We start from the raw sequence: 16,888 nt of genomic DNA on the forward strand, positions 1-16,888 counted from the left end.
AACTTCTATTTGGCACTTATGGGTTAAGTGCATTTTTCCTCTCCATTTCCTCGATTCCCTGTGTAAAATGGTAAAGATTTGCCGACCTACTCCTGGCATTGATTAGCATCTGCCTCAGAACCTTTTTCATATTTTCTTCCTAATTTCACAGTCTGATTACAATGTTCGCTTATGACTTTGACAGATGTCATTACTGGGGAAAAATAAAGAGCTTGGGATGGCTCTTCAAACGCCATAATTATTCCCGATCCCTTTGTTGCGCCATTTCAAAAGTTCTCAGCGTGTCTTTCATGCGCCCCTATCAAACGGGCCGGGCCTTGTGCTCCGGTGGAGATAGACACACAGACAGACCGCTCATTTTCATGCCGCACTTTCAAGGCGAGTGCTCGCTTCTATGGCCCCGATGTAATAAATTGGAATGACTTTATCTGTCTTTGGACAGGGGGGTAGGCTGTGAACAATCTGCCGAATGCATTAGCCCGGTACTATGCGTGCGTCTACGTGAGGCCCTGCCTGTGTATTCCAGGCACATAGCAATAGGCGGCGAGTGTTACATTATTGCTTCTTCGTACCTGTCCCTTGATGGTTGAGCAGGTCCACATGACAGCTTGGATAGAACGCCGCTGACATTTAATATCATTGCATTGATACATGCATGCTTCAGGGGATGACTGGCAGCTGAAAGGTTAATTAAACATGCACCGATGTCTATTGTATTCGGTGGCGTCTACTATTCAGATCTGTTACACTGAATTTTTGGCCTCCCCAATGCTCGTTGTGCCTTTGTTACCATCCGCCATTGTTTGCCGGACCTTTCACTTTTTTTCTTTTCCCGCAGGCAGCCGTTTCCTGTGCTGCTGCTTTTTCTTGTACGAATACTCCCTGTAGCTGGAGTATGGCACCCCCGACAGCTCTGAGGCTGAGTAATTAGGTAGGGGCCATTCAATGTGTCACAGAGAGGGGCGCATTGTGCCTAAATGGCTGGAGGACAGGGCAGGAGTTTTTCATTATTTTTTTTTGGGGGGTTTTGTCATTGCCAAAGGCCCAAATATTTCTGATTCTCCATTGTCTGTCCAGAGCCTAGAAATAGAAGCCATTCTCTGGAGCCTTTTCAACATCCATGGCCCAGGATTGTGTCCCCAGAGGTCAGTACGCAATATATAAGTCTGTCGAAAGAAACCAGGGATCATATAAGGAAGAACAAGGCTGGATTTATTGTATAGGGGGCAGGGAAGGACATACTGTCTGTGGAGATACCGAGAGGCTATAATAGACCCCTAAGGATTTTATTGTAATGAATTTAGGTGCTGCTACTTCAGATTAATTAACTAATTTCTTTAAATGATGATCAAAAAGATTCATAGGGCCCTGGTCCAGTGGCCACATCGGTAGTCAGTGGTCACCAGACAAGAGCCCTGCAAACCCCCTATGAGCCGGGATCTCCGGTGCTGCTTCTGATTAGACCCAGCGCAACATCATCGTAGTGCCACTCATTTTTCAGAAAAGGCGCCGGGGATGACGGCAGGTTCTCGGGGTACTGGTCCGATGGCTACGGACTACCACTGTGGCCACTACTCCGAAGTCCTGCAAGTCTTTTTGCTGAACTCCGTTTCTTTATATGTGCATGTAGCGGTGTTCGAGATTTGAAAAATATGGATTTTTTTTAATACGTTTTCACATCTGTCCATGGTTGCATTTGCACCTCAGCTCCATAGATTCGCTGCAATTCCAAGCACAACCTGTGGGCAGGGATGGCGCTGTTTTTTAGGTGGAAAAAAAATACAGGCATGTTTGGAAAACCAATAGGACATATTAGACACAAAGACTTTGGAAAAGTTGCATGCACGGATGCTTTATGGAGGCACAGAGAGTCACTGCCGCCCCATGATATGATGCTGTATTTTTCTTTAGAGAAAGTACCAAATACTCGAGTGAAACCCACCAATGGCTGCCATTAGAGGGCCACAGGGAGATGGGGCATTGCACAGGGTGGAAAGAACTAGGAAGATAAGGATGAACAGTCTTATGGGTCTCAATATTTGAACCTGAGAAAGGACTGAATTTTATCAGAAAGCAATTCTGTATCTGGGGCTGCAATTATTGGAGTCTTCTGTGATGTCCCTTTAAATCTCACTCGCAGATTTACCCAATATGCCAGAAATATCCCTCAGTGGAAATAACGTATTGCCTCTGAAACATTGAACCGCTCTTTATTGGATAGGAAGAATAATGATTGATGTATTTATTACGAGCGAAGAGAGACACCAGCTGATCAATAACTACATTGCCACTAAGGGGTGGCAGTAAATATTGACGAGCTGCCGGGCGAATCTTAAAGGGCAGAACATTCCGCTTCTCGGCCGGGAGATTAAACCGTTTATTGAGAATTCACATCGAGCTGAAGAGCTCACTTAAAAATCATTTTGGCTTCTTCGAGAGGGACAATCTGTATCAATCAGATCAAAGGGAAGAAAAACTTTCATTAAGTTCGTCACTTGTTTTTGATTCTTCACATATCGACCTGGAGCATCTAGACGCTCTTAAAGGGTAATGCTGCTAAAATGAATCTGGGTTTCAATCAGTATAACCACAATTGGCCCTCTTCCTGTCACTCAGCTTTTCTAGATTCCTGAGCGGTAAGTCCTAGTTAAGCACTTGTACAAACTTCTATATTACTACATATCTAGAAGCGGTCATCACAAAGGGGGCGATTACTGGACAGCACCCCTATATACATCCTAAAATGGGGCAAGTTGACTGCAGCCACCACAAGGGGGCGCTTATGAGCTTATTGCATAATCTAAGTTTATTGTGCCCTCTAGTGGTGGCTGCAGGCAGCTAGAATTTTATGATGTTTCATTTACTGTGAAGGCAATATGGGGCTCCGAATCAGAAAAAAATCAGCTTGAAAAGCAGGATTCAACTTTATTCTCCAGCCCTAGGAATATCCAATAATGCATAACGGATTGGCTAATACAAACCAAGACAAGCAAATATTTTTTGGTACTTATTCTGAATATTACCTTTTGAAATTCCTTTTAAATAATGAATAACAGGAGTTCTGGTGTATATATGGTTCCTGCCCGCGATAATGTACAAACTACACAGTGCTATAAATTACACTTGGATTGGTGTGATCCGCCTGGTAATCAGAGTAGGCACTGCAATCATAAAAATAATATGAAATATTTCCCATCTTCTAGCTATATTGTATAAATGCATTCACTGTTCATATAGGGGTGTAAAATGATTGCAAATGGCTATTAAAGGGGTTGTACAGGATTAGAAAATCATGTCCGATTTCTTGCACAAAACAGCTTCACCTCTTACATGGTTGTGTCTGGTATTTTAGCCAAACTTAGCTGAACAAATAGGGATAAGCTGCAATACCGCACACAGCCTGTGGACAGGTGTGGCGCTGTTTTTGCAAGAAATCAGTCCTATTTTTTTTAATCCTGTACAACCTCTGGTATGGCTGGACCCTATTATCACTGCAGAACTGGTCCCCAATAGATCCTTGGATCTGGTCCCCACTTTATTTTAACGCCATCCCCAGGTGTAATGTCTGGGAACGTGCTCTGCACCCCACATATACAGAGGTGTAATGTCTGGGAACGTGCTCTGCACCCCACATATACAGAGGAGTAATGTCTGGGAACGTGCTCTGCACCCCACATATACAGAGGTGTAATGTCTGGGAACGTTTTCTGCACCCCACATATACAGAGGTGTAATGTCTGGGAACGTGCTCTGCTCCCCACATATACAGAGGTGTAATGTCTGGGAACGTGCTCTGCTCCCCACATATACAGAGGTGTAATGTCTGGGAACGTGCTCTGCTCCCCACATATACAGAGGTGTAATGTCTGGGAACGTGCTCTGCACCCTACATATACAGAGGTGTAATGTCTGGGAACGTGCTCTGCGCCCCACATATACAGAGGTGTAATGTCTGGGAACGTGCTCTGCATCCCACATATACAGAGGTGTAATGTCTGGGAACGTGCTCTGCACCCCACATATACAGAGGTGTAATGTCTGGGAACGTGCTCTGCACCCCACATATACAGAGGTGTAATGTCTGGGAACGTGCTCTGCTCCCCACATATACAGAGGTGTAATGTCTGGGAACGTGCTCTGCACCCCACATATACAGAGGTGTAATGTCTGGGAACGTGCTCTGCACCCCACATATACAGAGGTGTAATGTCTGGGAACGTGCTCTGCTCCCCACATATACAGAGGTGTAATGTCTGGGAACGTGCTCTGCTCCCCACATATACAGAGGTGTAATGTCTGGGAACGTGCTCTGCTCCCCACATATACAGAGGTGTAATGTCTGGGAACGTGCTCTGCTCCTCACATATACAGAGGTGTAATGTCTGGGAACGTGCTCTGCACCCCACATATACAGAGGTGTAATGTCTGGGAACGTGCTCTGCTCCCCACATATACAGAGGTGTAATGTCTGGGAACGTGCTCTGCACCCCACATATACAGAGGTGTAATGTCTGGGAACGTGCTCTGCACCCCACATATACAGAGGTGTAATGTCTGGGAACGTGCTCTGCACCCCACATATACAGAGGTGTAATGTCTGGGAACGTGCTCTGCACCCCACATATACAGAGGTGTAATGTCTGGGAACGTGCTCTGCACCCCACATATACAGACGTGTAATGTCTGGGAACGTGCTCTGCACCCCACATATACAGAGGTGTAATGTATGGGAACGTGCTCTGCACCCCACATATACAGAGGTGTAATGTCTGGGAACGTGCTCTGCACCCCACATATACAGAGGTGTAATGTCTGGGAACGTGCTCTGCTCCCCACATATACAGAGGTGTAATGTATGGGAACGTGCTCTGCTCCCCACATATACAGAGGTGTAATGTCTGGGAACGTGCTCTGCTCCCCACATATACAGAGGTGTAATGTCTGGGAACGTGCTCTGCACCCCACATACAGTCATATGTAAAAGTTTGGGCACCCCTATTAATGTTAACCTTTTTTCTTTATAACAATTTTGGTTTTTGCAACAGGTGTTTCATATATCTAATAACTGATGGACTCAGTTATATTTCTGGATTCAAATGAGGTTTATTGTACTAACAGAAAATGCGCAATCTGCATTTAAACAAAATTTGACCGGTGCAAAAGTATGGGCACCCTTATCATTTTCTTGATTTGAACACTCCTAACTACTTTTTACTGACTTCCTGAAGCACTAAATTGGTTTTGTAACCTCATTGAGCTTTGAACTTCATAGCCAGGTGTATCAAATCATGAGAAAAGGTATTTAAAGTGGCCACTTGCAAGTAGTTCTCCTATTTGATTCTCCTATGAAGAGTGGCATCATGGGCTCCTCAAAACAACTCTCAAATGATCTGAAAACAAAGATTATTCAACATAGCTTTTCAGGGGAAGGATACAAAAAGTTGTCTCAGAGATTTAACCAGTCAGTTTCCACTGTGAGGAACATAGTAAAGAAATGGAAGAACACAGGTACAGTTCTTGTTAAGCCTAGAAGTGGCAGGCCAAGAAAAATATCAGAAAGGCAGAGAAGAAGAATGGTGAGAACAGTCAAGGACAATCCACAGACCACCTCCAAAGACCTGCAGCATCATCTTGCTGCAGATGGTGTCACTGTGCATCGGTCAACAATACAGCGCATGCATAACGCCTTTTTGTATGACCAAACAACTCAATCTTTGTTTCATCAGTTCACAGGACCTTCTTCCAAAATGTAACTGGCTTGTCCAAATGTGCTTTTGCATACCTCAGGCGACTCTGGTTGTGGCGTGCTTGCAGAAACGGCTTCTTTCGCATCACTCTCCCATACAGCTTCTCCTTGTGCAAAGTGCGCTGTATTGTTGACCGATGCACAGTGACACCATCTGCAGCAAGATGATGCTGCAGGTCTTTGGAGGTGGTCTGTGGATTGTCCTTGACTGTTCTCACCATTCTTCTTCTCTGCCTTTCTGATATTTTTCTTGGCCTGCCACTTCTGGGCTTAACAAAAACTGTACCTGTGTTCTTCCATTTCCTTACTATGTTCCTCACAGTGGAAACTGACTGGTTAAATCTCTGAGACAACTTTTTGTATCCTTCCCCTGAAAAGCTATGTTGAATAATCTTTGTTTTCAGATCATTTGAGAGTTGTTTTGAGGAGCCCATGATGCCACTCTTCATAGGAGAATCAAATAGGAGAACTACTTGCAAGTGGCCACTTTAAATACCTTTTCTCATGATTTGATACACCTGGCTATGAAGTTCAAAGCTCAATGAGGTTACAAAACCAATTTAGTGCTTCAGGAAGTCAGTAAAAAGTAGTTAGGAGTGTTCAAATCAAGAAAATGATAAGGGTGCCCATACTTTTGCACCGGTCAAATTTTGTTTAAATGCAGATTGCGCATTTTCTGTTAGTACAATAAACCTCATTTGAATCCAGAAATATAACTGAGTCCATCAGTTATTAGATATATGAAACTGAAATACCTGTTGCAAAAACCAAAATTGTTATAAAGAAAAAAGGTTAACATTAATAGGGGTGCCCAAACTTTTACATATGACTGTATACAGAGGTGTAATGTCTGGGAACGTGCTCTGCACCCCACATATACAGAGGTGTAATGTCTGGGAAAGTGCTCTGCACCCCACATATACAGAGGTGTAATGTCTGGGAACGTGCTCTGCACCCCACATATACAGAGGTGTAATGTCTGGGAACGTGCTCTGCACCCCACATATACAGAGGTGTAATGTATGGGAACGTGCTCTGCACCCCACATATACAGAGGTGTAATGTCTGGGAACGTGCTCTGCACCCCACATATACAGAGGTGTAATGTCTGGGAACGTGCTCTGCACCCCACATATACAGAGGTGTAATGTCTGGGAACGTGCTCTGCACCCCACATATACAGAGGTGTAATGTCTGGGAACGTGCTCTGCACCCCACATATACAGAGGTGTAATGTCTGGGAACGTGCTCTGCTCCCCACATATACAGAGGTGTAATGTCTGGGAACGTGCTCTGCACCCCACATATACAGAGGTGTAATGTCTGGGAACGTGCTCTGCACCCCACATATACAGAGGTGTAATGTCTGGGAACGTGCTCTGCACCCCACATATACAGAGGTGTAATGTCTGGGAACGTGCTCTGCACCCCACATATACAGAGGTGTAATGTCTGGGAACGTGCTCTGCTCCCCACATATACAGAGGTGTAATGTCTGGGAACGTGCTCTGCACCCCACATATACAGAGGTGTAATGTCTGGGAACGTGCTCTGCTCCCCACATATACAGAGGTGTAATGTATGGGAACGTGCTCTGCTCCCCACATATACAGAGGTGTAATGTCTGGGAACGTGCTCTGCACCCCACATATACAGAGGTGTAATGTATGGGAACGTGCTCTGCTCCCCACATATACAGAGGTGTAATGTCTGGGAACGTGCTCTGCACCCCACATATACAGAGGTGTAATGTCTGGGAACGTGCTCTGCACCCCACATATACAGAGGTGTAATGTCTGGGAACGTGCTCTGCACCCCACATATACAGAGGTGTAATGTCTGGGAACGTGCTCTGCACCCCACATATACAGAGGTGTAATGTCTGGGAACGTGCTCTGCTCCCCACATATACAGAGGTGTAATGTCTGGGAACGTGCTCTGCACCCCACATATACAGAGGTGTAATGTCTGGGAACGTGCTCTGCTCCCCACATATACAGAGGTGTAATGTCTGGGAACGTGCTCTGCACCCCACATATACAGAGGTGTAATGTCTGGGAACGTGCTCTGCACCCCACATATACAGAGGTGTAATGTCTGGGAACGTGCTCTGCTCCCCACATATACAGAGGTGTAATGTCTGGGAACGTGCTCTGCACCCCACATATACAGAGGTGTAATGTCTGGGAACGTGCTCTGCTCCCCACATATACAGAGGTGTAATGTATGGGAACGTGCTCTGCTCCCCACATATACAGAGGTGTAATGTCTGGGAACGTGCTCTGCACCCCACATATACAGAGGTGTAATGTATGGGAACGTGCTCTGCTCCCCACATATACAGAGGTGTAATGTCTGGGAACGTGCTCTGCACCCCACATATACAGAGGTGTAATGTCTGGGAACGTGCTCTGCACCCCACATATACAGAGGTGTAATGTATGGGAACGTGCTCTGCACCCCACATATACAGAGGTGTAATGTCTGGGAACGTGCTCTGCACCCCACATATACAGAGGTGTAATGTCTGGGAACGTGCTCTGCTCCCCACATATACAGAGGTGTAATGTCTGGGAACGTGCTCTGCACCCCACATATACAGAGGTGTAATGTCTGGGAACGTGCTCTGCTCCCCACATATACAGAGGTGTAATGTATGGGAACGTGCTCTGCTCCCCACATATACAGAGGTGTAATGTCTGGGAACGTGCTCTGCACCCCACATATACAGAGGTGTAATGTATGGGAACGTGCTCTGCTCCCCACATATACAGAGGTGTAATGTCTGGGAACGTGCTCTGCACCCCACATATACAGAGGTGTAATGTCTGGGAACGTGCTCTGCACCCCACATATACAGAGGTGTAATGTCTGGGAACGTGCTCTGCACCCCACATATACAGAGGTGTAATGTCTGGGAACGTGCTCTGCACCCCACATATACAGAGGTGTAATGTCTGGGAACGTGCTCTGCACCCCACATATACAGAGGTGTAATGTCTGGGAACGTGCTCTGCTCCCCACATATACAGAGGTGTAATGTCTGGGAACGTGCTCTGCTCCCCACATATACAGAGGTGTAATGTCTGGGAACGTGCTCTGCTCCCCACATATACAGAGGTGTAATGTCTGGGAACGTGCTCTGCACCCCACATATACAGAGGTGTAATGTCTGGGAACGTGCTCTGCTCCCCACATATACAGAGGTGTAATGTATGGGAACGTGCTCTGCTCCCCACATATACAGAGGTGTAATGTCTGGGAACGTGCTCTGCACCCCACATATACAGAGCAGTGTCTAATCCATTCTCACAAAGTCAATGGAGTAAGGCATGTTACTTAATAGAAGTCTTTTACTGTGGTTATAAATCATACGGTGCGGCATCAGCCTGCCAGACCTAAATAATAATTTCCCTGACTCACCAAATTACTAGAACTGTAAATCACCCGGCCTTTAACCCTCGAAGACACAAACATTCACGTCCTTTGGTGACCTGGTGACTATATTCCAACAAGTCCAGGCCAGTTGAGAATTCGGTAACAGCCAGGAGCTTTACCCTAAGGGACAATAGCCACTGTTTCTATGGTTATAAGGAGCTTTACCCTAAGGGACAATAGCCACTGTTTCTATGGTTATAGCCAGTGGTCCTCCTCCATGGGTGCAGAGAAAGGGGTGAGAATACATGGCCGTAGTAGCCAGTAAGATTTCCCCTCTCGTTATGGTGGCCGTGGGCAACACCAACATTTTTTGCTAGTGATAACTTGTTTTAAATGAGGATTTGTGTCTTTTCTTTTTTTCCGCTTCCCCCAAATACATGTGATGTTAGAACTTATGGGGGCATTTATGGTGGCACCGTATCTACCCTTCTTCCATCTGGTGGGTTCACATACATAACGTTGGCCCGTAGAGCAGGTTGACCCTCATCGGAGTTGATCACAGCTACGATCCATTTGTATGCCGCCCCCCATGAGCCGTACGTGTATCCGTGTACTCGGGATATCGCCTCTTTATGTTCTCTCGTCCGCTTCTCGTTTTTCTTCTCTACGTATGAAGGGAAATCAATGGCTTTGAACCTGAAGGGAGTGTGACGGCCTCGGGTGTTTAGCAGAGGAGTAGTTTTCTGCTTTCCCGTCTCATGATGAATATCCGAGGAGAGATGACGGATAAATCTTTTCTCAGGCAGTTATTTTTTTAGCTTTATTTTACGGCATTTATTACATATATGTCGAGAGACTCTTATGAACGTGGTCGGGAAGAATGGAGTTAACAAAAAAAAGGATCAAATCAGGGAGCGAATTTGACATTTTTAATCACCAGGCAAAAAAAAAATTGTTAAAATAAAAAATATGTGAAAATGTAGTATTTTGGTGAATTTTTGCTTTTGGTTTAAGGTTTTAAGATTTAACCTGCACTAACAGCATCAAAGTGAACTAGAATTAAATAAAACTCTATTTGACTCCATCTTTTTAGTTAAACCCATTTTTGGAAAACTTAAGTGACCTTGGATAAGGTGGTTATAGAAGAAAAAAAAAAGCTTTCTTCCAAAAACAGCCAAACACTTGAACACAGGTTGTATCTGGTATTGCAGATCAACCCCATAGTGTTTAATTGAACTAAGTTGCAATACCAGACTCAACCTGTAGACAGATGTGGCGCTGTTTCTGAAAACGGTTGTGCAGAGTTAGAAAGACGTGGCTGCTTTCTTCTAGAAACAGCACCTCTCTTGTCCATGGGTGATATCTGGTGTTACACTTTATTGACGTGAAAGCTGCTGAGCTGCAGTACCGGACATAACCTGTGGACATATGTGGCGCACTTTTTGAAAAAAGAAAATCAGAAATGATTTCCTAATCCTCATTAATGCCTTACATTTTAAGTCTTGCTCCTGTTTGTCCTGGGATCACCTCCAAGATATTTAGAAACATGGTTCCAATTTATGAAATCATAGCACAGTCTCACAAAAATCAGGACTGTTGGCTTCTTTGGGTGACCAGTCAATGTGGCCACAATAGCAGCTCACCCAAGAGTGAACATCATGTGGTTAACAGTTGGGGATGAGTTTAGCCTCTTTTTTTTTTTTTTTTTGTATTCTGGAAAATTGACAAACTAGAAATAATCCAAAAAGTTAATAACGTTCTAAATATGAAAAAGTAATGATGACACAACGTTGTCTTTTTCTTGTCTCTTCTGTAGATGGGATCCATAGTGTGACCGCTCAATGCGTCCTGCGCGTCCTCATCATCACAGAAGACATGCTGTCCAACAGCATCACGGTTCGTCTGGAGAACATGTCTCAGGAGCGCTTCCTGTCCCCCTTGTTGACCAGTTTTTTGGAGGGAGTATCCACCGTGTTGGCCACCCCGAAGGAAGACATCTTCATCTTCAACATCCAGAACGACACCGACGTGAAGAGCTCCATTCTCAATGTCAGCTTCTCTGCCCTCGTTCCCCAAGGAGACCGCTCGCAGTTTTTCAGCTCAGAAGACCTTCAGGAGCAGCTATACATGAAGAGGATGACGCTCACTTCGGCATCCATGCTGGAGGTCCTGCCTTTCGATGATAACGTCTGTTTGCGTGAACCCTGTGAGAACTACATGAAGTGTATATCTGTGCTCAAATTTGATAGCTCGGCACCGTTCATTGCTTCCGAGTCCATACTTTTCCGTCCAATTCACCCCATCACTGGTTTACGTTGCCGGTGTCCTCAAGGCTTCACCGGGGATTATTGTGAAATCGAGATTAACCTTTGTTACTCCAACCCTTGTCAAAATGGAGGCATCTGTGCCAGAAGAGAAGGAGGCTACACGTGTATATGCCAGGATCGCTTCACAGGTCAGTGTTTGTGGGTCCCTCCAGTGGACTGACGAGAGGAATGAGGTTGTGCGGTGGGATAATGGTGGCTTAATGGGGTAATATTCTGGCACTATGAGCTTCAATGGCAGTGTCAAGATCTACACGGTGGTCGTGTTGGTATTATATGGGAGGCTTGCATGATGCCTCTATAGAGCTTTATTTTGGTAAGGTGGCATAATATGATGCCATTGCAAAGCTGTAGTTGGTGTTCATGGCCAACAGTCAGGCATTTGTGACCCATTTGGGGACATCTTTGACTAACTTGATGGCTTTATTGGTTGGAGGCTTTTCCGGCCTTTATATTGGCCATTGGAGAGCAGAAAAAATTAGGTTTATGCGCGGTCTCTCCAGTTGACTTATGTTTGTGAAGGCCTGTAGGTCACATTTAGAATAGTCACAAGAGTCAGGTGGCCAATATGCCTCGAAAGTTGCCCTTTTTGGTTACTTTTTTCATTAATATCTATTAAATGTCACAATTAGCATTGAGCAAAAAGATTCGCAGGAACTTAGTCCAGTGGCCACGTTGGCTTTCTGTGGCCATCAGACCAGAGACTAGGAGGTTTGCAGTATTCTGGTCCGGTGGCCCCAAACTATCAGCGTGGCCGCTGGACTAGAGTCCTGCAAATCTTTTTAATCCGCTCAAGTCATTATGCCAATCAGTAAAATTGTCTCCTAAAGTCTATATGACCGTACATTGCACAAGAAGGTCAGCCAAATCTAGTGATAATGATGGGACCTGCTGAACATCTAATATGTACTCTCTGTTAGACCAAAGCTCGATCTGCAAGAGACTAAAAGGTTGGGCATATTGAATTTTAGCATGCCCAATCCTTTTGTTCTCCATGGAGATAACCTGCGACCAGAGGTGCCTGGTAACATCCCCGTCAGCGGCCCTACAGCTGCAGCCGTGGACTTTGGAGCACCACTCAATGAGCCACTTGACTTGGTCAGACAGAAGCTGAAAGTGTCTTAAAAGTGTTTGGTACCAGTGTCTTCAGGGATCAGCCCCGAATTACCCATCGCTATAAATATAAAATAAAAACTGATAGTAAAGTTTTACTTTTTGTTTTTTCACATAATACGATGGTTGACTGGTCGAGCGGTGAAATGCTTCACGTTCTCTTGAGTCGGGCTCAGCAAACATTATAGATCAGCGCGCCGCGTTCCCTCGGGGGAGCTTTGTGTGGTCGGCTAGCTGACAGTGAAGCCAACAGGTGCCGTACGGTAATTCTGTGCTGTTTGCCCAGTACGGCTCTGTTTACCATCATGAAGCCGGGGACGGGGCTGAATTCTAAGCAGCGTCCAGGGAATTACGGAAGATGAATGCACGCGGCCAAGTCGTAGAATGAATGCAGGCGCTTGTGCCGCTTCTCCCAGGAAAATAAATGAGAAACGTTTGTGAGATACGCTGAAACCACCTGGAGCCGGGGAGGTAGCTCATCACACACACGATAAATGTCTGAAAACTCTGCTCTCAGTTATGTCGCTTTCACTACCCGGAGGGCTGCCACTCAGCTTTCCCAGAGTCCTGAATGACAAACCTGACTGCATTAGCACACGCGGAACCCTGCTTAATTGTCACCCAGCTTTCCCATGAATATATATAGGTAAAAATGGAAATTTTTAGTACTTAAAGGGGGTTTCCAGAATATACATAAACGACCTAAGATGGGGACCGGCTATTAATGTCTGCTCAGTGGGGTCATCCATAATGATAACCAGTTTCCCATGCAAGAGCTACTGGTTGGGAGGTAATTTTGCATTACAGGGGTATAGTTTTAGGACACCCTTTCCTGCTCCCCTGTTGCAATGTCATTACCACCAGGGAATGGGTGTGGGTAGAAAACGAATGCACCCAAGCACCTCCTGTGCCGCGAAGCTTGTGAGGAGGCTGATATCTGATGCCAGCAATGTTGGATCTAGTGGCCCTTAAAGAACCCAAAGATATGTAACAGGTGCCAGCTTGTCAGCACCTCGCCCCCCGCCCCGGCTGAGCCGCGTTATAAATACACAGCGCCCCCTGCTGGCAGACCGTGGACAGTAAACGCTTTCTGATTGGCTGCAGCGCTGTATGATGCTCCCGTTGTTAATAGAAACATCTGTATTTTAGCAAAATGGATAAAGAGCACATCCAGGGGACACATTATTACATTGCCCACTCTTGTCTTGCAGCCACCAGTACAGAAAGCTAATTTCCAAGAACTCCACTTTCCCCCTCGAAAAAGTGCATTGTTCTTATAAATCCCTTCCTCTCCACTCTTAACCCTTGTTAAGCTGTTGCCTTTGGGTCTTCGGTCCCCGGATCGTCCCATGGTTCCATCGTCATCACCGGCTCCAGGCGGTACATGGGATTAAAGGAATGTGTTCTTCCTTGCTGAACGTTTCCCTTTTCGATTCCTAAAGGAATGTCTTGTGCTTGAGAAAGATAAAGGATTATTAATTTAAAACCCCGCGCTTCAGAGGCTGGGAGCACAGGCGGCATTAATGTGTTTCTGTTTAGACGACTTGCTTGGGCAAATGTTTATTTAACACTTTAGTTTCTGACCGGAAACTTACGCAAAGCATTATGGGTAACTGGCAAATATGGGCCTAAGCCGAGGTTCTGTCAGACGGGGACCTGTGACGGAGTTCTGGCCATCAGAAATGTATCCATATAATTAAAAGATTAGTAATTACTCCTGATTGGGTTTTATATCTGCATAATCAACGGCACAATCTTCTTGGCTGCCGAACCCAAGTTCTAATCGGCTTACAGACAGATATAATGAGGCTGAATAATTGAGCTTACTACGGCGTCTACCTACAACAGCTCATTACAGCGCTTATGCCGTGTACGACCATACTACCAGCATTGGCAGCTTAGCTCCACTTTAGTCCTAGATTTTCAAGGAAAATTTGGGACAGTTATAAAACGTACGTCACGACCTGAACTTCCTATAGGTCAGTATTTTGGCCCCATGGACTCCCTTAAAAGCAGTGCAGTTAGGAGATAATACCGGCATAACGTGACATGCATTGCAGAGTCTATCAAAAGTCAAAGGTAGAGTATAGGTCCATAGCTTTCTATGTGGTCGATGGTTTGGCCGACGGCTTTCTCTCGAGTCCCCCATACACAGAAACGGTCGGCTCGGATGGGGGCTGCTGTGATTTCTATTAGACCTTTAGCAGCGGCTTATGTCTGCGCAGAATAAAAGGATCAGTCGTTGAAATTCAACATCCTGGATCATCTGTTGGGGAAGAATTAGACGGACCCCATACAACCCTCCGAAACTGGCATGTTCGGCTGACTTTTATTTAAAGTGTATCAGGACCTTTAGTTGCCCTCTTAAGCCCCCCCGTCTGTCTCAGGAAACCACCATGAAATGCTCATGTCATTTAGGCCTAAAGCTGACTACAAGCTTGTCTTTACCCAACAGCCATAAGCCTCAACTTTCCTATAAATATGGCCGCCGGCTCGATAGGACTTGCTGATAAGGGACCACTTATTTTTTTTTTTTTTAATTCGTTTATTGAACCTCAGAACAAGAAAAAACGTATAACATACATATTTGCTTATGGTAGTGAGCATTATACAGAGCATACACATTTCCATCTATTGTTAAGTACAAAACCAGAATTGCACACTCTTACTTATATACAGGGTGATATATACATAACCCCTCAAGCATACACACAGAACAACAGGCTGTACATTATGAAGCATGTATGTCAGTCAAATCTCACAAGCCTTTATCATGTTACTCAGATAATAAAATCTAATTCTAAGTTCCTAAACTACAACTACATCAACTGGTATTTACTATTTCACAGCCTAGCATCCTACATCATATCACATGTGATGCCTCCACCTTGCAAAGTAAGATGAGAGGAGTTCCACCTCTCCCAAATCTTTTCAAATTTACCCGGGCATCCCCTATTTTGGTATAACGTGCGCTCGTATGGAACAATCGACTTTACCAAGTCAATCCAGATTCTAAGGGAGGGACATGAGCCCCCCATCCACCGCAGTACCAGCACCTTCTGTGCCATAAACAACGTCTCGCGCAGAAAGATCCCGACATAGTGACCCCAAATCTCCTTATCCCATACCCCAAACAAGCAGACCAGTGGCTCAAGAGGGACATGGGCGTGCACCAGGGATGACAAGAACAATGTCACCTCTTTCCAGTAATGTAGGATAGTGGGACACTGCCATATCATGTGAATGAAATCTGCGTCTGGTGAGTGACATCGCAAGCATTCTGATGATTGAAGCCGACCCATCCTAAAAAGTCGTGTCGGAGTCAAATATGATTGGTTTATTATATATAATTGTATCATTCTGTTATTAATAGATGGTGATACTCCGATCGGAGACTCCAGGATCTCTTCCCACTCCTCTCCCTGCGTATTAGGGATGAGTCGTTCCCACTTCCCTTTAATAGAGCTTATGGCAGATTCTGCTCCCACTGACAGCATGTACGTATACAAAGAGGAGATAAGGCGAATTAAGGATTCCTATCAGAGGTAGAGGCGAAATAGCACGGCCCACACCCATACACCTCGTATGTGATTGAAGAGCTGATCTGAGCGGTAGATATCGGAAAAATTGGGATATCATGTGTAACTTGTAATTGCTCAAAAGACATTAAGGTCCCCTGATCATACAAGTCCCCCATCGAGGAGACGTTATGTTGAATCCAAAAATCAGTGGATGGGTGATTTAGTAATTCCGGGAAATAATCATTATTCCATAGGGGCAAGGGACCACTTACTTTGCCGTCACTTGTCTTCATGGGGTAAACAATCGGATTAGGAAGGTTAATAATTATAGGACCTTTAAGAGCAGTCACTATTGACGTTGGACTTGATAAAACCATTTTCCACAGCCAGACATCTCTCAGTTAATTGGATCATTGTTTGGGACAATTCTGATTGGTTCGTCAGATATACCGCCATCCCATTATTGAAGACGCTCGGTAATAATAGATGTGCAGTTACCCATTGGCAATCCTCTAATGAGGCAAAGATACATAGATGAGAGATATGGACGGATGGAGTAAGATCCTCGGATCCAGGGTGGTCCCCCAAGGAGGAAGCGACGTTTCTGTGGACGTACAGTGGGGACTACGTGATTTCCATGCAAAAGATGGAAGAAGGGATGATTTGCTTCTTTCCTGGTGATCTGGAAAGAGATACCTGCATTTCTTGTAGGGGGAAGCGTACTTCTCATTTATCAGACCTGTGGACACAGGGACCCCGCCTGCCTTGTGCCATTTGCATCCTCTGCCACATAAGAAGACACCAGT

The 16,888-nt window shown here is 45.2% G+C and overlaps 1 protein-coding gene across 1 annotated transcript in view; it reads left to right on the forward strand.

Moving 5' to 3' along the window:
* The window catches only part of CELSR3 (cadherin EGF LAG seven-pass G-type receptor 3), a 113,891-nt gene that overhangs the window by 26,726 nt on the left and 70,277 nt on the right, over positions 1 to 16,888 (forward strand). Inside the window, exon 2 of the mRNA XM_073575083.1 lies at positions 10,941 to 11,579. Coding sequence (XP_073431184.1) covers positions 10,941 to 11,579 — 639 coding nt within the window. The remainder of the gene's footprint in view (positions 1 to 10,940; positions 11,580 to 16,888) is intronic.

This window comes from Dendrobates tinctorius, unplaced genomic scaffold (assembly GCF_039654945.1).
Source record: "Dendrobates tinctorius isolate UK_male_01 unplaced genomic scaffold, ASM3965494v1 ptg000041l, whole genome shotgun sequence".
NCBI lineage: Eukaryota > Metazoa > Chordata > Amphibia > Anura > Dendrobatidae > Dendrobates > Dendrobates tinctorius.